General features: G+C 36.9%; 1 protein-coding gene across 3 annotated transcripts in view; it reads right to left on the reverse strand.

Moving 5' to 3' along the window:
• Positions 1-24076, reverse strand: part of COL19A1 (collagen type XIX alpha 1 chain) — a 182040-nt gene that overhangs the window by 122652 nt on the left and 35312 nt on the right. For 2 of the 3 annotated variants that reach the window (XM_051615561.1, XM_051615563.1), the window contains exons 9-10: positions 17927-17980; positions 1218-1271 (exon numbers count right to left, since the gene is read on the reverse strand). In XM_051615561.1, coding sequence (XP_051471521.1) covers positions 1218-1271; positions 17927-17980 — 108 coding nt within the window. The remainder of the gene's footprint in view (positions 1-1217; positions 1272-17926; positions 17981-24076) is intronic. The other variant, XM_051615562.1, reaches the window with a different exon arrangement.

A 24076-nucleotide genomic window follows, 5' to 3' on the forward strand; every position in this document is an offset into this window, starting at 1 on the left:
ATCCAGAAAGTCTCTCTCCTTCATTCTCTCTCTGCTTTCCCTACCTGGGTGGGAAGGGGAGGGTATCAAGAGCATTATTGTTGCTGGTTTAATTGCTGATCCTGAGTCAAACCCTGACATTACTTCAAAGAATTTTCATGATGCCAAAATAAAAACATGGAAGTTGAAAAATAACACATCACAGAATCACAGAATTGTTTTGGTTGGAAAAGGCCTTTAAGACCGTTTATGACTGACTTATATTTTCCCTTCTGTGTCAGAATTCTCATGTTAGACAAAACATTTCACACAATTCTCTTAATGGACAATCACTAATTTTAATACTCACTGCAGGATTGCTGATATGATTTTAAATATATCTAAAGTACAAATCAATGACATCCTGGCTTTGAATATATGACTTGAGTAATCGTGTTATAGAACTCAGAGCTGGCTACCTCATCTGCAAAAAATAAGTTCCTTCCTTCTCTTCACGCTACATTGCGGGAAGTATCTGCCCAAAAGACACACAAATCAGCCCTCCGCATCAAGGTCATGTGCAGAATGCTTAGTTGATATTTTCATACGAACAAAATAATGTTTGGTGTTTTTGTGTGTAGCCACTTCATTTTTGGATCAGCAGAACTATTTCGCCTGCAATTTTCTAAAAGGTATTAGGTGGACAGACACATATGACACTAAGGTTTCATTCCAAGTACTTACGCTTAAACACAGCTGCAATCAACAGAAACAAAATCTGATCATTAGGAGAGTCAAGCAACTTTAACAAATATTATCAGCAAAGTCTATAACACAGATGTCTTTTTGCAAGTTCTGGCCTTCCTACAATATTCCACCCCTGGATAAGAGCAAAGGATTAAAATGGAAGAGCAGAGGAAGCAGTGCTGTCCCTCATCTCATTTTGCTGAGATCATGAGACTCAAATGTTATTTTTTTTAATCTGCTACCTTCTGCCTGGAAAAACCAGCACAGTTCTGAGACCTGGATGACTGCTCCTGGTGCAAAACAATACTGTCAGGTTTGTGCTACTGCATGTCACATCTTTCATCTTTTGAAAGAGAAGCTGAAAGTGAAGTTCCTCTGTTACCTTATACAACTCAGAAACTGAGTATGTAATTAAAATCCAATCTAGATACTGGGCAGCTGGCAAAAAGGATGTTGAGAGTGAAAATACATAAAATTAGGCTGCTTTATTAGTCTATTTTTATTTTTTTTACCTTGGAACCAGTAAGACCAGGTATGCCAGGAGCACCTACTAAGCCAGCTTCGCCCTGAAACAAAATGTACACAGCCATCATTTTACAGATCTAACTCATGACTGAGCTAAGTCAAGAGAAAAAAAAACATCTGTACATGGATTGCTTCTCATTCCTTTTCTGCAGAACAGTTGAATTGATTTCTGGAGTTCTTCATGTCTGTTGACTTTTATCTTGTTAAAATACATTTCACTTGGATAATACCAGGCAATTACATTTTATCTAAATATGCAGAACCTAGAAACCATCAATCTGCTTCTATGCTCTGGTCAGATGGGAGGTTCAGATCTTTACCCCATCTCTAGGGCAGCACCCGACCTATTCAGCAGGAGGAAATGCAAATCTTGATATTCTGCAACCAGACAGACAAAAATCTGGTTCTCCTGCTTCCTAAGTGAATGTTCTGTATATGTTGTCAAATTACTGCCTCCTCTGCCCCTTGTTTAAAAGAGTAAAATGTAACTACCCAAGCTGAGTAACATCGTAAACTTCATCTTAATATCTTAAAAAGGACTAGTAGAATAAAAGAAAAACAATAGCTCTGAGTTGAAAGCTACTGACCATTCAATTCTGCATTTAATATAGGGCTTTCCAAACAAAGTGTATAGTTAAAACCTAGTAATATCTCATTTACAATGAAAATATAAAATATAAAATATTGCAGCAGTTTCTTTTGCTACTGCTTCTTAGCAAAGCTTGTTAAACAATTATATACCTAGTGAGAACCAGGCATTGCTCAAAGCTAAGAACCACTCTCCATTTGCTGATTTATTAACTGTGCCACTGTGAAGTACATTAATTTTGGTCTCAATAAATCTAAAGTTACCAAGCTAAGAATTCATCCATCCTCATACGACTTCAAATGGGAGCTTAGAAAACTTATTAAAGGCAACTAAAGTAAAATTATTTCTCCATTCCTTTCATGGGTCTTAATTCCTTGACAGAAATTTGCCTTAGTAACTTGCACACTATCCAATTCTGTTTTCTAGCCAAGCCAGAATTCAGCAACAAAAGAAAGTTCTGGAAGTTCACTCGTTTGATTCCAAGCCAAGCAGAAGACAAATGCCTCACAGAAACACACTCACACACACACAAAAAAAGAAACAAGAAAGAGGAGAGACAAAAGAAAAACTCCAATCTCTCTTAACAACAGAAAGAGCCAATAAAAGAACAATTGCACATCAAAATGATACAAGTAATTAAGGAAATAAATACAAAGCACTCATGATATCCAACAATTAAAACAGAGCTTAAAATAGTTTGCTAAAATGGCAGTTTTCTAACTCCACTCACAGCACGTTCCAAAATCTTTCTTCCAGCTCCCCTCTGTAAAAATAGATGCTAGCATGCTGAGGAAAAATTCTAATTAATCATTACAAGTAATCCTTAGTCCTTCATTTTCTCCAGATTTACCGTGTGAATTCTGAAAAATTATTCATAGTGTAATAGTTACTGGATAATAAAAGTATTTCATCTTCCCTGCTATCCCTACTGGATAACAGTAAACCAGATTTTTTTTTTATTATTTTTTATTTTTTTTTGGTGTGTGTAGACAACACATAGATGCTTTGCCTTGCACTGTTTAATCAGTTTTCTAGAAATTCTTATCCCTTCAAAACAGCAATGCAAGAATAACCTCCTGCATCAATGCTGATTCTTATTAAATCTACAATTACGAATGTTTAGGTTGGTTTAACTATTTCATAAATGTGCAGAGTATTTATAATCGTGGTTTTTAATATATTGATTTTGCAGTCTGTAATTGCACCTTAAAAAAATTAGGGTTTCAGTTTATACCTAAAGCTTTTCAAGACAGAATAAGATGTTTTGTATTTGTGCACTTACCAACTTTCTTAGAGTGCAATTGCATTTATTTTTATAGCTCAACTTCCACATTTAGCTATTTTGCCCCTAAAGAAGAGATATTTTATATTTTAAAAGATGTAAAAAAAAATAATAAAAGGAGAGGCCTTCTTAACATACAAGTATGTGAACTTGTGCATTGGTTACTTGTACTGCCAAACAACATGGTGCCAAAAATCAATTAGGCATCACATTATCTAGTCATTAAAATAAAACCCAAAACAAGAAGAGTTGAGAGAAACTTGTATCAACCACTTGGAATGCGTTTTGCTATTTGGAACCTTTTATGCATGAACATGATTTATAACAGCAAACGTGCTGAAACTTTGTAAGACTCTCTTCAAGGCTGGGAAAGTTAAACAATTACTGTAAAATACTTCCAGTATTTTGCAGCTATGATTCTGCAAATCATTATTTAAAAAACAAACCAAAACACTAAGAAGCAGGCAAATGCTCCTCCATCCTCAATACAAAAAGCAAACTTTTTTTCCTTTTATTTTTAAACTTACTGGGGCACAGCCAGGAGCTTGATTTACAGAACAGGCTTGGTAGTCCAGGATTACTAGCAAGGAAACTTATCTTAATAGAAGTAAAATCAGCACTGTCAAATGCTACTTACTGTTTTGATAATTTATGGATAAGTGCCTTCCATTACCCTGAGTATGCCAGACCCTTGGAATAATCTAATAGCTTGGTGTTTTAAAATGAGAACAACTATTTTTAGCATTGCAGAAATGGAGTGGAATGTTCAACAATGTACTGTCTGGGGGCTGGAGCAGCCTTCTACCCCGTGGAGCACGTAGGGAGCCAGTCCCTAGCCACCAGGGGGAAAAGAGCTTCACCTTACTGGATAAAAAACCCACATCAATTATACTCCATTATATGACACCTTCCTTAGCCTACTTTAATATTTCCTTCTTTCTTCAAACAGCCTCCTGTTTATATTTAAATCACCTGGTAGAATATTAATCACATAAAAATATATTCACTTGATATTCTCTAAAACTTGCTTTGCGAATCTCTTGTATTGGTTATGTCAGGAAATTTCTGCAAAATATCACGACTTTTTGGTTTCACTTCACCTACTGATCCATTTGTTGCCACGTAGTTACTGCTGAACTACCAGTACTCCACACTTGCTGTTGGATTTTTATGTAGCTGCTCAAGAGAAAGGCAAATGAGAATAGCCATAGCATTCACATTCACACCTCATAACATAATCTGAGTTCAGGAGACAATTTTTTCTTCATTCTCAACCCTTCCTGGTACCTTCTTTGGAACAAGACTAACTTGCCTGTCCTTTCAGGCACCTAGACATTCATACATTCCAAATTAAACAACACTTGAAAATTCAGGTTTTGATGCTTTGCATGCAAGCCAGTGAATCAGTGGCCAGAGGCAGCTCAGAGCTTCAGAGAATATGTCCACAGAGCTCCTCACTCCAGAATTCACTCTCTTTTGTTGGCATTGTTGCCTTTTTTGCTATTAGCTTGTCTTAAAAAGCACGGAACTCGCACGATTTCTATATTCAAATACATAAAGCACACATTTCAAAGTCCCTAAGTCAAGTTTGTTCCTGTATTTTGCTTCCAGAAATTTCTCTCACGCATGATAATTCAGAGAAGTTGTTCTGTAAAACGTGAGATGAAATTATCGCTACATTTATTTTCATACATAACTACAGTCTAGCATATTGCCTTTTTTTTTCTTTCTTTCTTGCAAAAAACTGATAACAGTTGTCTGAAGCCTCTAGGACAGGTGTCAAGGGGGAGTTTTTATACCATCAAAAAAGTATCAGCACAAGCAGAGCCTCTGCTATCAGTAGGTGTTCTTTCTGCATTTGGCAAATACAAGTGGCATTCACTGCAACTACATGCCCTTGAAGAAATGACAACTGCTAACTTCTTGACCTTCACCAACAAGTGACAGCTCAGTCCAGAAAACACATTTCCAGTCACTACTCTTAAATGTCACTGATTTCAAACAGCACAGAACTGGACGGCAAGTAATTAAACAGCAAACAGAAGAAAATTAAGGCAGCACCTATTATCAGCACATAACCTCAGATAATTTGGGTTTAGTTCCTCAGTTATGAGAAGAAACATATTAGCCTCTTTGGAGCCCTCACAGACTGTAATGACAGAATTTACAAGGAAGAAGAAAATTCTAGACAATGTGGAAGAGCAGTGGAACAGGACTGTTTCTCTTCATTTTTCATCTTCAGGCCTTTCAAGCCTTTACAATTTTTTCCTATATTTTTTGGACTGACAAATGACTCAGGTAACAGCTTTTCTAATGTCTCATCAACCAGGTACATTCCTTAGGTGAGAAATGCACTTTACTTTAGCACAAAGAAGTGTTTAAAAATGTAATGGACACATGAACTGAACATGGGCTTGAAAACAATCCAGTTCAGTTGACCTACAACCTTTATCTGCAAACATACTCCACGAGAACACTTCCTGTAGAGTACTGGGAATGAACAAATAGCCTTGTGGCTGCAAAGGTTCTCAAAAATTCATGTCTTATGGATTAAAAGTTTAGAAAATTAAGTCTAGCCAGTTGGATATTTCTATAATCTGAAAAAACATGGTAGAAAAAAAATTGAAGTGACCTTATACTCAACTGATAGATTTTTCTAGATTTTCCCTTACAGCAGATCTGTCAAAAATTCCTTGATTTACACAACATCTATTGATTTATTGTAAAGCCAGCTATAACATGGTGTTAAAGTAAATCTAAATCCTATTAAAATGTCAACAGAACTAAAAATTAATCTAATTTGCTTTGCTAAAATAATATTTGAAATGCAATAATGTCAAATACAAGTTAAAAAGCATTATCCAATATTAATGAACTGCTGAGGTCCTTTCAAAGTAATAAAATATGACTGCTACATTCACCATAACAATTTGACCCTCAAATTTATATTAGGAAGGTAAACAGCACTGGTCAGCCTCTTAGATGTCAGAAGCTGTTTTTTACTGCAGGAAATGTCATCACCATCATCCATTTCCATAACTTGAAGACTAAGGAGTACAGTTCTCAGCTGGTACAAATGCCAGTTTACACTAGCAACGATCTGTCCCACAGATCATTAAACTCTATTAAGTCTGATGTCCAACCACACAAATATGAAATGCAAAAGAAGCAGTAGCAAAACTAGGGATTTAAAGTGAATAAAAAGACATTAGACTGCATATAAACTGGAATTTCTGATTTAGGAACTAACCGGATGAGTACTTTTTCTGAAATATCATGTGTAGCTGCAAGCTTTCTATCAACTGTTGATGAATAAAGCAGTTCAAGATGCAGTTTCCGTGTCTGCATTTACACTCGGAAGTTTAAATTTGCCCAAGAAATATATCTCTTCACTTAAAAAAAAACAATGCCTTTTAATATTTTATGTATTTTGGAGACAGGCTAGCATTTGGATGAAGAGGATATATGTATCACATATCTAGGATTCCAACAGACAGCTCCCCATCTGTGAATCTGGGATCAGTGGATCCACTATCAGCATAGGAGCCCTGGGAACTGCTTCCTAAAAGTAAATCTCCAGGTGTACTCCATGACTATGAATTCTAAGCAGCTTTATGGGGAACAGTGATATCTCAGCCCAGCAGGGTTGTAACTTTTCCTTTCAGGTCCTTTTCTTAACCTCTTTTAGGCTTATTAGCCTTCTCCGCATCCCAGATGTGGCATGCCTGACAGAAAGGAACAAGGGACGCAGGCTCTTTGCATGAATTTTTAATCTTCCTACCACATAACCCAATGTTTATTTGGAGAATCAACACTACTCTGACAGACGTTTCTCCAGCTACCTTCCTTTCTCATTCTTCCAAGGTTCAGCAGAAGTACTGCCAGTACACTGTATTCTAAAGGGTGGTATTTCTTCTGGCAATTTCACAACACTGGCATTATAACCCTGTCACTGCAAAGAGCCATGCATTTTTGTTAACAGTTCCTGAAGTCTCAGTGTATTCCACCTCATGTATTTGGTACCAGAAAAGAAAAATGCTCAGACTTAAAGTATGAAGAAACAGGAAGGGGTGGGGGAAGGAAAACTGGTCATAGTCCCTGATACATCCAACTGGCTGAAGCTCTGAGAGTTCACACTAATTAAAGATTATTTGTAAGGGCATCCTGAGACTCTATTTCCATTGCTGATTTTGCCAGCAGTGACTAAAAAATGCCACAAAGATCATAATTTGTTCCACCCACAGTTATTAAAAAAAATAAAATACAAAACTAAGTGTAATTAAATAAACAATCATTGAAACAATTTATCTCCAATATATGCAGTGTGCTGTTATGTAGCTTACAATGAAATAAAAAGGGAATAGCATTGTACACAATTTATTCTTGCCTGTTGTTTTTTCCCACCTTTGCTCTTCCCTTGCATCCCTATCAATATTGCATGCTCCTCTGGGCAGGGAACTGCTTGCACTACACTGTCCAAGGAAGTCCCAAGACCTTCTCACGTTATGGGAAGACACATGAACAGAAAATGTAACAGCTGTATCCCAAAAGGCTGACATTCTCCTTCCATGCACAGTCTTTATGGGCATTTTCATTCTAAGAAGTGGACAGCTAAATAAACTTTTCTTGAGATCTTAATGTCAATAGCTATAAATAAAATGTGCATCTTCCACAGGTAGAGGTAACAGTGTAGACCTATTAAATTAACTATGGATTAATTTATCCCATTTAGTGCCTTATTAGAAACTAAAGTAATATCTTCATTTGTAAGGGAAAAACAGAACTGCCCTTCACAACAAAAAGAAATTAGTAAGAGGGGTGTCAATTCTGAAGAAAAAGCATTAGCTGACTAACTTCTCAGTATCTGTACAAAAAAAATACAAATCTGGCTTGTGTGAGGTACTTGTTAAATACAAATAAAACACCTGTCAGCCAGCTGGGCTGTGTGTGTCACTGCTGAGCCATCTGCAGAAACACACCCACGCCAGTTGCTTTACTTAGCGTGGCCTGGGAACAAGAATCCATTAGACAGAAAGTCAACAATGGAATTAGCAGCACTTTTTCTTTTAGTGCCCTTCCACTTACTTGTTTGACTTCTTGTGTTTCTATTTTTGGGAGCCTCATGCCAGAGCAACAGCGCTGACTGCTGATTAGACAAGACTTGGCCCAACCTCAGTGTGTCATGTTGGTTTAATCGATCCAGACTTGAAACATGCAATATGAATCTTAGGTGTTGATAAATACTGTCTAGAGGTGGGAATTCAAAAAAAGCCCATTCTTTTTTTCAGTACCTATGAATGATTTTACTGTATGAATAAAAAAAACAGGTTTTATGTCCAACAACTTGGCACCTATGAATGAAAAAATAGCAATACACACAGAATCTGGAATATAAAACTCACATCATCTAAGGGATTTTTCAGAAGTATATTCGTTGATATTAAAAATTCACATCAGTGGTGGATTTATTTAAATTATTATATGACTGATACAGCTCACCCACTGAAAAAAAGGGACAAAGAAGTCTAAATAGTTAATAGGTCTCAAGTCACAGTGGCAAACAGCATTATCTATAACCTCTGTACAAAGTGTACTACATATAAATTATCCATTGCATGAGGCTAATATATATTTTTTAAATCTCATGCACTACTTGTATAAGAAGTTCTTAGGGAAAAATACTGCTGGATATAAATTAAATAAGTAACAGAAACACAACTTAACTCTTTTTTAAATTAATCTAATACGAATTGATAATTCCCCAGGTCCTAAATCTTTATTTGTTGAAGTTCAATATCTAATTCCTCAAAAGAAAACAAACAAAACTAAGCAAAATGTGTCAGACAAGCTGTACAATACTGCACTACAGTGAAAAAGTTCCTTCCTCCCTGATTATTCCATCTCCTGCAACACACTGCTGCCAGCATTTACAACATCAAGTCTTGCAATAATGGGTATTTTTCTAAAAGACCTACTTTCTGATGAGATGTGAAGCACTCGAAATATTAGTTTCAAAATCTACAGCCCTCACAACTGAAAGAGAAGAAAGGAAGGAAGGAAGGAAGGAAGGAAGGAAGGAAGGAAGGAAGGAAGGAAGGAAGGAAGGAAGGAAGGAAGGAAGGAAGGAAGGAAGGAAGGAAGGAAGGAAGGAAGGAAGGAAGGAAGGAAGGAAGGAAGGAAGGAAGGAAGGAAGGAAGGAAGGAAGGAAGGAAGGAAGGAAGGAAGGAAGGAAGGAAGGAAGGAAGGAAGGAAGGAAGGAAGGAAGGAAGGAAGGAAGGAAGGAAGGAAGGAAGGAAGGAAGGAAGGAAGGAAGGAAGGAAGGAAGGAAGGAAGGAAGAAAGAAAGAAAGAAAGAAAGAAAGAAAGAAAGAAAGAAAGAAAGAAAGAAAGAAAGAAAGAAAGAAAGAAAGAAAGAAAGAAAGAAAGAAAGAAATCTATGTGCTACAGAAACCTCCCAGAAGAAAAACAACAATAAATATAATTTAGGAACAATTGACGAAAAATCCTCAAGCCTCCCCCCACCCTTTCCAAGTCGTAAGGTCCTGACCGAGGCTTTTCAAATGTAGCTAAGAACCCCAGAGCCAGCCAGGCTCACAGCTTGAGTATTCATGAATCTGATTAAGGAACAAAGAGCTGCATTTAACGACTGCATTATTTAACAACTGCATTATTTTTTACTTCCACATTACATAACATGCTAACAAAAGCCTGTCCTGCATGGCAGCATGCCACTCTCAATTTTGCTCCCAGCAGCCCAGACCTCTATGAAATGGATGGTGACCTCTGGATTCTTTGGCCACACCTCACATCACAATGGCAGGCGCTGCACGCCAGGCCCTGTGGCTGGCCACATTCTGTGGGTTATTACAGTTTTGTTGCAAACACCAGAGGGTATTCCCTTCCACCCCTACTCTTATCTCACCAGTGTCACTGTCTGTGGCTTTGATGCTCAGCAATACAAACATCTAGCTCTTTTGCACTTTTGTTCTACTGAGACATACTAATCTGATTTTGAGGGAAACTGCAAGAGGACAGAAGGCAGTGCCACAGTTTCCCTTTGACGGGTTAGCTGACAGAAGAAAGCACAAATTTCTTTCTTTTCTTAAAAAAAACTATGATTCTTTAATTACAAACCAAGTCTCTGCTAACCAACAGTACACAACCTACAGTGTTCACTAGCACCATTCCCTCCAGAGTGGAATACCCAAGCAGTGTCACTGCATGCAAGGTAATTCAGTTCCCCAGAGCTTTCTATCGAGAGCTGAACTGAACTGCTGTCGTTTAGCTTTAGGAATTGAAAAAAAAAAAAAGGGAGCTCAACAGTTCCTGGAGTTGTGAACTGCAAAAATCACCTAATAAGGCAAAAATAAGTCAGTGCAGCAGACAGCTCTCTGGAATCAAATTTATGATCAAAGGCTATTAAAAACACTTCCTTGTAACTCTAAGGAGAGAGCGAGAACAAGAAAGCAAGAACTATACATGCTGAAACAATGAAACAAGTGATAAAAAACATATAGGTCTAAGGTGTATTGGCCCAGTAAGATTTTTTGGAAAGCATATTCATGCATTAGAAAGCTATAGGGAGCTACTCTTTTCACATTTTTTAATCTCTTAAATATCAGATGTGTGCTAATGACACACAGATATACCACTGAAAACACAAAAAGAATTTAAGAAAGCTGCATCAAATTTGTTGCTGTAGTAGAGGTGCCCAACTGCTGCATTTCCAATCACCAGCAATTCCCAAACTTAAGGCTTTAACACAGTGGTGATAAAGTTTCCAACTGTAAAATCACTGTCTTTCTTTTTTGAGGGTGATCTATTTACTTCTTTACTCATACATAAAACCTTGTTTTCTGCACTGTATTTCCTACTGAAATGTTGTTTCAGCTTTATGTTACTATAGCTCACGATTCTCTTACATTGAAAAGCTTTCTGATGCTGAATGATTTTTCCTATATTATACATTTTTAATCTCTGTTGGAGACTCTAGAGCTAAGCAGTAAAAGGATTTTTCAAAAGCTGCATTACTTGTACAATTTATGTCCATACCCAATCTAAAAGTGTCAAAATACAATTTATTAACAATGACAGCAGCTGAGAAATTGGGTGGCACTGAATGAAAGACAGGAAAGCTGCGTAAGATGGCTTTGAGTAGTACCTATCCAGTGCTCCACATGCATTTTTTGAAGCTTTCTCAGAGATGCTGATGAGTTGCTTCAGAAATACCCTGACCCCTGTCAAGGATTTGTACAGCACATGAAATGTGGAAGGCACTGTGTCCAGAGATCTTTCAAGACAGCTGCAAGGAAAGGACTGCATTACTGTAAGCTCAACACCAATGTCTCCTCAGATTTGTTCATTTGCATGAGTGATTGATGCTCCAGGAGCAGGTATAACAGGCCATATAACTATGGCTCTTCTACAAAATCAAATATGCCTTGGAAAGTTCTAGACAGTTTCCATGGTTTAGCTGGAGCAATGGGGAAACCAGGTCAATAGTCACAAGGATCTTCATGATGACAAGATTTGATCTGGATGTCCATTTAACAAGTTTCCAGTTGTGGGTTTTATGACATAAAGACCTGAAGACCTGACCCTGGATTAACTCAGTATGGAGATGGGTATTAAAGGCATCTCTGAAAGTATTTTGAAGTCACATGCTATACCAGCATCTAGTTGTTAATTTTTTTTCAAAAGTTTTACATTTTTATATATATATATATATATATATATATATATATATATATATATATATATATATATATATGAAAACAAAAAAACAAAGCACTGGGTATTCCTAAGCCATGTTTTATATTGAGCTTTTGAATTAAATTTCTTCTTAAAAATAAAATCTTATAATGCAGCAGTTTTCAAATGCATTTTCTCAGGTACTACTAAGGAAAAGGGTAGCACTTCCCACCAGGAAATGCAAAGAAAGCTGTTCAGGAAGTGTTAACGTGCCATTTTAATGCAGCATGCATACCACAACTGATATCAATATCACAGTTTGGGAATCCTTTTACCAATCATTTCCTTACCTTTACCAAATATAAGGAGAACTCTATTTCAAAAGGGTAATTGAATTTAGCAAAAATAAAATAATCAGTGTTGGCTTCAGAGACAGTTAAAACTGAAGGCAGCACACTGATAATGGACTTGAGAACACTTAAGTTTTGGTTAGCCATCTCATACAGTTACATGAGAAAAATACCACCACAAAAAGCATTATATATTCTAGTCCTGTTATCTTATATCTCACAAAATTTATGACTTCACATATACACTTTGTTGGGCCATTGTCACAACTGAACAAAAAATGACCAATCTTTTTACAGATACCTTCTGCAAAGCCTCATGTAAACCCAATCTCACTTTCATGACTCTTGAAGTACAAACAGCACTTGTGCAGCTGGTAGAGCTCTTGAAATGTACATTCAATTTTTTTCTCTAGTCTGAATGTAAATCTAAGTTGTGTAGTGACAAACATTATTTTTATTCACATAAGCATTTATTTCTCCTTTCACTCTGTCTAAACTGTTTATTTTACTAATACACAACGGAGCACCCATGTGCAGTAGCAAACGCACAGCATATTGGATATTTCACTACTTCTTCAGGATTACTGTGCAAACCCACCTATTTTAAAAAGCTTACTCAATATATTTAATATTTTAGGATGTCTTAATTTGGACTGCAAAAAATAGTACAAAAAACTACAACAGTAAAGCTAAACCATTTGAAAGTCAAATATTGAAATATAATGGTTTCATGAGTATTTGGCAAAGTGTAGTTTCAGAAACATAGATGTATCTTCACCGCCACTACGTATTGTGTATCACTGACCATAAGAAAGTAACTATTATGAAAGTATTGATAAAGAAGAACAGGCGAAAACAAAATTTAGATTAGTAAGTCTTCTGATCCTTCTAAATTCTGACTAGATTTATTTTATTTTTAAGAATGCAGTGACGAAGGAGGAAGAAAAAAGTATTTTTGCTATACAAAAAAGAAAAAAGACAAATAGGGAATAGCCAAGAACTGAGCCAATTACTCACTAGAACCAATAATACACACATAGTCCCCAAGAGGCTTATTATGTTGTATCAAAGTATATGCCATGGTAGCAACCTTTCCTTCAGGTGTAGGAACACTCATGCTAAACTTTGAGTACCAGAGACTGTCTATACCCTAAAACGTAATATGCCAAGACAGTTGAGAAGTTCATCCTGATTGTCAAGACATCACGGACCAGAAATACTTCCTCCCTGTGAACACAGGAGTACATTGGGATATCAGGAGTATAAGACATCAAAAAAAACTTTAAATATGGAGCTTCATCCTGATGGTATTATAGACCCAGAAGCAAGGAGGAGGAAAGAAGTTATATGGATGAGAGACACATGAAGGGCAGGAAAGAGAAAAACCTCAACAGTATAGTGGCAAATCAAACCCTCCCTCTTTTTGAGTTTAAAAAGCTCAGGAAAGGAAAGGAACAGAAAGAACTTCTTGTAAATGAAAGAAAAAGAGCTGGTGGCTTGTGGGTTGGTTTGTTGTTGTTGTTTGATTTGTTGGGGGTTTTTTGGTGTTTTGTCTGGGTTTTTTTTGTTGGTTGTGGGTTTTTTTGATTGGGGCTTTTTTGTTTGGTTTGTTTTTGTTTGTTTGTTTTGGTTGGTTTGATTTGTTTTCTGGTTTGGTTTGGTTCCCCCCCCGCCTCACCAAGAACACATTTTGAGGCTGGAATATTTGATCTTCTGGTCATGGTGCAAAGTCTATACCTCCTTAAATAGTCAGATTATTCTGATTATTTAGAAGTATACTACAAAAGGAGGACTCAACACGTGACCTAGTTAGTGCGAAGTCTAATTGTTTCCTGGGCCGGAAGAGTCTCTCCTGACACAAAATGCATAGCAGTGAAGTTGACCATCCTTATCTGTATCAATTCCCTAGTAGATGCTATGCAAAGGAAATGCGCAAATACAACCTTTATGCAAGCAATAAGACACTCTAACCACAGTGAAGAAGAAGCCTAAGGGTCTCACCAACAGTCTCACCAACAAGAGAGTCCTCTCAGCACTTCAGTATGACAGGAACACTAGGAAAATACTTAAACTTGTTCTGCAGGAATACTTTCCAGTAATGTATCAACATTGTTCACATCACACCAGTGGTGTGACCCTGCACATGGCAGTGATGAATGAAGACCATTCTTCGTGGCAGAGCAATCAGTTTTTGTCATAATGAGGTCAGTCTAACTGCCACATCAGGGTTGTTGAACTTGTGAAGCCTGATTTGCAGCAGATAGGTGACTGTCATCCTACACCTTAGGGAACTCTAGTCACCTCAGACTGCCACTTCAGGGACAGATTTAATTTCAGCATGCTTATTCTCAGACCATACAGCCAGCACTCTGGCCACAATCCAGTTATATTGAATGGCTTCAGAAGAGTATCCAGAGAAAAATTCACTTGTTAATCACCAAAGTAGGCTAATACACTGCTTTCTTTAACATGTGTTTCTGCTGTCCTCAGACTTTGTTGAACACCCTTAAGCCAGCGTAGGCATAAGGCCTCAGAGGAGTAACAGTGCGTTTGCTTTACCACAACATTCCAGTTCTTCCTGTATCTTGATTTGATAGATACCTTGGATAATTTTCCCCAGAAGGCTGAGCTACAAATAAACCCTGACTGCAGGAAAGGGATCATGGCAATGTATTCCATATCATGGAATCATAGAATACCTCGAGTTGGAAGGGACCCGTAATAATCATTGAGTCCCACTCCCTGCTCCTCACAGGACTACCTAAAACTGAACCATACAACTAAGAGTGTCATCCAGATGCTCCTTGAACTCTGACCACCTTGCTGGTAACCTTGTTCCAGTGATCAATTATCCTTTCAGTGAAGAATCTTTTCCTAATGTGCACTCTGAACTTCCCCTGAATTCTGATACTCTACAAATGACACAACTTTTCTTCTAAGGGAGGACAATTGCCCTCTTCTTTTTTAGAGCTACAAACTAACACTAGCACAGAACACTCTCCTCTTATATTTTTGAGTTCTTGATGTATCAACTGAGAGACAGAGCATGGTAACACCATTCAAAACATGAAGAAAACACAGTGATTCAACCTCCAGGAAGGACCTAATAACTTCACAAAGCACTGTACTACGCACAGACATGAAAACTCAGGCTAGCAGAAGCTTGGTGGCTGGATGTCAGTTTTTTCATCTATCTATTCATGTTCAGAATACTTTGTTTGCTTTTTCTTCTTTTAAAACAGCTTTTGGTTTTGCTAGTTTCAGATTCTGTGGTAGTTAATTTTGATATACAACAACAGCATGGTTTTTATGTAGTCTGAATTAGAAGAATTATAATGTTGAGGAAAAGCAGGGTCTTGATCTTAAATACGATCTCACTGTTGAGCCTTACATAAACTAACAGGAGCTTTGGGATTTGGCTTGAGAGAGAATCTGCAAGGCGCTAAGCAAAAAAAACCCAAACAGTGTTAACCATGGAAACTGTAATAATAACTTGTACTGGAAAAGCAATGTAGGGTAGTTTTAAATAAAGATAACATCAGAGAAGGAGCTACAGAAAGAGCCAAGGGAAAACACAGCTTCATTCGAGATCAATCTCATTCAATTTACAACATTTTACAATAGCTCTTTCCATTAATTCACATCTGGGAGCACAGTAAAGTAAAAACTGTCTAGCTGGATCAAGTAAAATGTTTCTCTAGTCAAGTATATGACTACAACTGTGGCAGCAACAGATGCCTACAGACAAGTAAAAAGGGCAACCATAGGGACTTCTCCAGTGGGTTTCCCAGACTTCAGTGTCTTGGACCTCAAGAACTCAGAGAAAAGCAGCAGTGTCTATGCCTGACACCTCCATGGATTTTTAATCCATCAACTTTCTAAGCATTTTCCAGATCATTTAAATCCTGTGGTAGAGCTTTCCATCTTTAATCATAGAGTACGAATAATGACCTGTTTCTATCCCTTTTGAACTTGCTACCAGATAGGTTTGATGCTCTAGTTCTCACACTGAAACAAATAGCTAAATAAGTAAATAAGCCCCTATTATTTTTTTTTTCTGGTTCACTCATGATTTTACAGAGCACAGAATATGACATATTCCTCTCAGTTGTGTCTTTTTTCAAATGGAACTCTACATTGTCACACCTCAATTGGAAGATACCAAATGTTCTCGATCACTCTTAACACCTCTTCTGAACATTATCCATTAATCTTAGATATATTTTGAGATGTGGGAACTAAAAATGTATACAGCATTACAAGATCCAGCACATAATAGTTTCATTAATAAGTGAATTTAAGATGCTTTTGCTTCATACACTGTTGTCTTCCTAAATATTCCTAAATGTCATTTCTTTATTTGACTAGTACTTAACAGTAAATGGATGTTTTAATTGATGTGTAATGCCAGGATCACTTTAATGAACACTAGTAGCTAGTCTTACATGAAACACATGGTTTGGTTTAATTTTCGTCTTCATCTGCATCTCTTTTCTATGACTTTGTCAGAGTTTTACACGACACTTTATGATACAGTCCCTCAATACTGCAAAAGCCTTCGAACATCTTTGCAGTCTGCTCTCCATTTTTCTATCATATATAACTTAGCATCAGCAGCAAATATTATTATTTTAACTCATCTCTTTGGTGAGATACTTCTACCTCCCATTATTAACAGAATCACAATTTCAGACAGAAACAGTTAAGAAAAATGAAAGATAAGTTCTGTGATTCTATATCCTGTTAATTAGATCTTAACCCTGACAGTGGAGTGAAAATATAGTTATTTCAGTGTTTAAGTATCTTGACAATTGCTGAATAAAGCAAACCCCCTGCCATTACTAAAATGTTGCATACATGTGAAAGCAGCATGCCAACCAATAAATCACAGCAGTGAAATTCTTGATATTTGAAAAGCAGCAACAGCTGCTTTTAAAAGGCATATTTGTTTATGGTACTGAAAGAACAGAAACTTGAAGTACATGATGAAAAAGGATCTAAATTACTCAAATCATAATGCTAAAGACACCAGTGAAAGAAAAAAAAAACAAACAAAAAAAACAGTTCAGTGCACTAACACATATATCTGGGGATTTTAATTAATTTGTATATTAACTGCCTTCCATGTATATGCAGAAATTCCACCATTTCTTTCAACTGGTACTGTGGAACAAAAGAAAGCTGCAAATGATTAGAAAGTCCAGCAACACGCTGTTTTCCTCAGTGTTATGAGAGGGCTGTCTTCTATATTGAATATACTGGATTTTAGACTAGTGGACTTTCTCTAATACAGGTAACTTGCTCTTAACTCTGTAAACCTGTACAACTGCCTTAATTCACACACTAAAATCCCAAAATGAAGTGAAACTTATCCTGTTGAATACCCAAGCAGGCTGACAGGCTTTCTTAGCCACAGCTATTTATTTCCAAGTCTTCGGTTAGAGGTCAGTGGTGTTCATCTCAAAGCTTTATCAAGTGGCCTGTTAAGACCATAACAGCTCTTGCCTAGGCTTGCAGCCCACAAGCTGCTCAGAGGAACAAGTGGCTTCCTTTGGCTCTGCGCAGCCACCCTTCTAGAAAAAAACAAATGCAAACAAGTGCAACTGCAGAGAATACTACTGCCCTAAGAGGCTTTTTCAGTGTTACAAAAACTTGGCAGTGCACATAAAGAGAAGTTCATGTGTTTGTTCTATCCTCCCAATAATTGTACATAACTACAGACAAGCCACTGACATAATGAGCACTTCCCAGGAGTTGAATTACGTGTCAATAAACAGGAACATACCTTTTCGCCAGGAAGACCAGCAACACCATCATGTCCTTTTGCACCCATTTCACCCTACAAAACAAATTATTCTGTTAGAAGTTTTAAAGACTTCTCAGGCTAACAGCTACTCAGGTTGTATCTGATTCAACCAAAAAAACATATTCTACCCTGTTTTTGTAATGCTTAGTAATGTAACCACTGTGGAAGAGGATGTTTTACATATAACAAAATAAATACATTTTAAACCACCTTTAATGTGAACTAAGACCCTCATCTGACAAAGACATGGACATGTCCATAGAAAGCAGCTCTCCTGATTTTAAGGGAATTCACTGCAACAGCAGAATGAAGCCAAGTGTATCAACTTTTACCGTGTTGTGTTCTACACTGAGAAAGCTCAACATGTAACATAAGTTTCTTTGGTCTAAAATTCATGTGCCCACAATATTTTAAAAATACATTATTAAAACTCAGTTTCTCTCGCCCTCTCTGTTTTACCCCCTCAGGGAAACCTTATCCTCCATTAAATTTTTTTCACAACTATTCACAGAAATCATAATAAAATAACTGCCTGTGTGCAGCCTTGCTCAAAACTCCTTTGTTAATAACAGGTGAGCAAAACAAGTCAATCAAAATTAGTAACTTGTGGGTGCAGAGCACCATTCCAGCCATAAGTTTAAATCACTGCTCAGAAGCAATGATGTTCTGGAGGAGCGTATGAGCCATTTCCTATGTCTTTTTCATCCAGATAATAGAATGGTCCTCAGTTAGCTCCATCCCAAAAGTAGACTAAAATCCTAGGCATGTGAATAGTATGAACCCACTGGCATTAAGAGAGAAGAAGAAGGAGGACTAGCCTCTGGTTACCTTATCTAATCACCCACCGAGTGACTCTCTTATCTATTCACGCTCTGTTCCCTTATGCCATCTGCCAGTATTTTAATAAACCAGAACCACATTCAGCAGTGTATTTTTATATACTGCATAGTCTAAAATTACACAGCCTGCTACATGCCAGGAAGCCTTTAGCATACACAGCTTCCCAGCCATTTAACCAAGGTATGTTTACACTTCTGCTCCACTAACCCCAGACAGACTTCCCACCTTGAAGACAGTTATTTTCTACTACAAATTAGATTATGAAGTCATGCTTCTATCTTGTAATTGTGATTTTAATAACCACAGCGTGAAAGATTCTACTTTTCCATGCTTTTATTCAGTGACTTTAATAATTAGATACTGTGTGTTGTACAACCTATAATATTATTCACACAGGCATCATAACATAATAAAAAAGAAAAAAAAATGGGCACATGCATTTTTAAAAGGGGTTTTGCCTATTTTCAATATTTTTTGCATAACTGGCATTTTCCTTTGCTTCTGCAGAACTCAAAGTTCTTTCTAAAAGCAAACAAGCATTCTCTTCTCTTTCTTACGTAGCAGATGGCAAAAGTATACCATGAGAAGAAAAAACAGGATTCCTGGCCATCAAGTCTACATCTACCTCATCTCTTTTACACCTTATCAAGAGTATTCTAACTTCCAACACACACTGCAATTTAGCTTTTTAAGTTTATGTAACTAAATTAGTAAGAATTAGAATAAAGATCAACATTTTCTTAGAGCTACCAATGCAAACAGAAATATATGCTGCTAGAAGAACAATCGCATAAGCTGCAGAATGCTGGCATTTATAGTTTACTAGGTATATTCAGTGTAACAAGATTCCAAGGTAGTAAGTACTGTGAGCCTCAAGTCTGCTGTTTGGATTTTCTACTAAGGGTATCAGTGAAAATACTTTATAACTGAGCACAATATACTTATTGAAAAAAATATTTAAGCCATAGCACTTTTTTCAGAAGATGATCTCTTGCAAACAATAGGAAGGCCACTGTATTTTCCACAACGCTTCACAATGCAAAACTTCTAAGCACACAGGGTGGAAATTCAGCAGGCTGAAATTAAAATTAAAAATAAAAATGCTTCTGTCAACTTTCTATAGAAATAAAGAGAGATGGCAGACAGTAAACATGCCTCTTTCCAATGATAGCAATGAACCTTCTTTCTGAAGTGGAAACAGTTTTGTACATCTGAGACCACCTGCAGTACTACACTTGTATTTTTTTTCCATTAATGATTCAGAGAGTTGCAAAAGCACTTGACCTTTACCTCTTTGAGCCATGCTGCCTTTATTTGATACACCTGTTGCAGAACTAGAAATGATCTGCTAGTAGCAGACACAAAACACAGTAGCTTGATTCCTATACCACACATTACTATTGAAGACTTGTATAGAGCACAGATAGCCTAAAACTAAATGTGGTGATTAAATTTAATTTAACAAATTACAGCCCGTTCTCATATATCCCTGAAAAACTTTCTTTTAGGATTTTTATTTAAACACATTATCTTGTCTCTTAAATTGCATATTTATTTAAAATATCTTTACATTGTGACATGGAGTGGGTTTAACTTGATACATTAATATTTAATCTAAAAAACCAAAGTCTACAAGGAATTTTTATAGAAAGAAAATGTTCTCTGCAGGATTCTGTACTAACCAGGTACAACTGATGATTTTAATACTAAAATAAAGCAAATGCACTCAACAAATAAAAAGACTGACATTAACATTTCCTAGAGCAAACACTGCTAGAGTTCTACATTCCAACATTGCTCTTGTCTAGAACGGGGAAATATTACTTCAGACAAAATGAGTAAGCTGTCAAAATATTCCTTAATCAAAATCAGCTTTGTTTTTTCAGGATATGATTAAATAAATTAGCTTTCTCCATTTCAATCTCTGTGTAATTATGTGTGTCAATAGCATCAGAAATGTCCAGGTAAGAGAAATGTGCATTATTATCAACAATAAATACCAGCACATTCTGAACTGAGTTGTTCCCAGCAGACAAGATACTGACAGGGTTTCCAAAAGTGATAAAGTGGAAAGTGAAAGATTAAATGTACAGAATGCATCCTTCATATTAGACCTGTCATATGTATGATTAATGTCACAGGCAGCCCAGGTACAAAAATTATGTAAGCTAAAATTTAGAAATTAGACATACAGACAGGTAAACCGTTATCATTATTCTAAAATGGTGACAGAAGCATTTAGACCTGGGGAAAAAAGCCCAAACAACTCATTAACAACTGCTACTTGATCAATACAATAAATTCAAATCCAGAGAATCTGCTAAGGGTCAGAAAGAAAACTTATCTCAAAGGCAGCATAACTCCAGGGTTTCACTGGGACTGGGGAAAAAGCAAGGAGTACACAGCCCAGGAAGTCTTATCCCTGTTATTTCCAATGGAAGCCTTCACACTGCTGCAGTGCAGGGGCTTAGACAAAGCCTGAGCTGGGTGTTGCTGAGAAGTGGAGTGTCCTCTTCTGCTCATTATAAAATTTTAGTCTACTAAGTACACTGGCAACTCCTGACTATGTAATCACTAACAGTCACCAGTATTTCGCCCAGGATTTTTTCTTTTTTTCTTTTTTTTCCATGCATTCCAGCTTCTAGGCCCCTATCTGAGCCTATAATAATCTGCAACAAAAATCGGACTTCAAGAGAACCAGTCTCAAGGCTGCATAGCTCAATAGATATGCCTTAGGTGGAATCAAGTCTACCTGGGTTATAAGAGAAATAACAGAGGAGGAAAGGAAGACCAGCGAGGAAAATAGGCAGAAAGAAGAGCAGACAGATACCTCATTTGTTCTCCATGAGCTCTTATTTCTTATCATTCTATTACAAATATTTCCTAGTGTAACAATATACATTGTGAAGCTATTTCTAGCAATCCTGAAATTGGCTCTTAAAAGTCTTATTCCTTAAGTAAAATTGAAATTAATGAAGTTCACTTGAATAGCAAAACATTTCTCCATGGTGTGCATCAACAGCCACTTTGATGTTTGAAAGCACTCTGCCTCTGGCTTTTTGCTCCCCACTATACTTACAGCATTAAACAATGACCTATTAACACAGCTTGGAATGGGTTATTAATATACCAAAAGAATTAATTATTTTTGGATTTCAATTTAAAATCTTTTACGGGAACTAAGTTTACTTAAAATATATGAAAATAAGAAAGATATCATAAAATTACTTTTTTTTTTAGCCTCTTTGTCCTGCCCAAGTCAAACAGTGACACTCTGATAATTTTTTTTTTATATATTCAGTATATTCATAACCATTTCAATTACTAAGATCCATATTCTTTCTGAAGAATTTCTATGTATTAAGGACAAAACAGGACCTTCATAATGTGATCAAAAGACATGCTACCAGCGAACATGTTTGTAAGAGTCTGAGTAGGTCTATATAAAGCTCAAGCAGTAGAAACTGCTTCTGAAACAGAAAATATGGTTAATATCTCACACAGCCCAGCAGAAGAGGAAACCTAGCTCTATAGAATGTATATAAAAACATGTTAAATCACAGGAGAGTTCCACCTGACTTGTGACCACTTGAAACATGTGAAATATACTGTGCTGAGAATCAAGATATCATGAAAGCAACCGAGGATATTATTCAGGCATAATCTAAATTATACACCTGACTGCTACTGCCTCTCAGTTTTCATTCAACAGGAAAAAGCTATCAGGTAGCCTAAAAAGTTTGTTGCCAGGGCAGAGGTCACCGAGCAGCAAACAAATTTGGTCCTGGTGACTTTCTGAGTCTTAATTATTCAGACATTACAGAACAGGAGGCTAGCCTCCACTGCAGAAGCTGGATCACTCAGTGAATTAAATCCTGGAAAGCAAGCATCCCTGATCCAGACTTGCACAGGAAACAAATGGAACAGGGACTACTACACTTGAGACAGTTTCTTCTACACAGTAAGGGGTAGATGGTATCAAACTGAACAATCTGGTTATTCAGAAGGGGAGAGAGACCTGAAATTGAGCAGCTTCTCTGCCCCAATAGCACCTCCACAAAGCCAACCGAGATAATACTTCTATTGTTGAATAAGACTTGTCTTTATAATGCTTTGTCACAAACCCATAATGGAAGGCCAGGAATACAAATAGGAAGGTCATTCACACAAATGGAATAATTTTGATCAATGATGCTCCTGTACATTCAGATGGACAGCTTGCCAGAGATGCATCAATATTTGCATGAATGCTTGTTCCAGAGAAAATATGGCACTTCAGTAACTTGGGTCCACAATACACTCTGGACCTATTCAGAGTTACTAAGATGAGCCAAGAGTACAGGACTGCCAAGAGTAGTGTGAAGTGTACAGGAATGAAGTTGGAAAGATGTTAATTCAATTCAAAATGCCTAAAAACAGTATCATATATCAGGTATAATGCTTTGTACTTTTGATAGCTTAGATATTCCTGAACAGGCAAAACAGAGTCTGATCTTAGGAAACAAGCATGTTAGACTGAAGTGCAATTTGGGGGGCTCAAATATAGCCTAACACCAACTTGTGTCTGTAGAGACTTTCTTACCAGTCTCGTAGCAAAAAAACAACATGAAAATTCAGTCATACATTTAATTATGGTGGACGGTAACTTGGAATGACACAATGTAAAATAAAAGGACAAGCAATGCTGTGCTGAATAAGGGATGACATTAACAAGTACAGGAATTTCCTAGGAAAGAGGCAAAAAACATAACTAATTTATTTTCATTTGTTTGCTGCCATGGCAAGAATGTTTACATATAGTTAGTTGGATGCTAATAGTAAGATTTAAAAGCAAAATAATAAGGAGCTGAGCACAAGCAAAGTGGGAAACATAAGCAGAAGAATGAAGCATCAGACAATGTAGAGAAATACCCTTTGTTTTGTGATTGGCCAGCAAAGTTACTCTCCTTTACATAATCTGGAAATAAATCACGTATCCTGCTTGTCTGGAATGGTTTGGGATCTTGCTGCCTCTCCATCTCTGATGGCAAGGCCATCATTCAGTGTTACTGAAAACTTGCACAAATGCAGAGGCAAACAAAAAATGTTACCAAAGCCTCAGAGAACATGAAGTTCAAGTCCATCATGGTAGGCACTACTAAAGGCAGTATTTGTTTGCTCCCGATGATCAACAGTGAGACTATCCTTTAATCACAGGAGTTACGTGCCCTCTACCCACAAACAAACACAAAAATCTCTTTCAAAACCCCCAAAGCTAGGAAGTAGGAAGTACTGGTGAATTATATTTAA

This window comes from Apus apus, chromosome 3 (genome assembly GCF_020740795.1).
Source record: "Apus apus isolate bApuApu2 chromosome 3, bApuApu2.pri.cur, whole genome shotgun sequence".
In the NCBI taxonomy this organism is placed as follows: Eukaryota; Metazoa; Chordata; class Aves; order Apodiformes; family Apodidae; genus Apus; species Apus apus.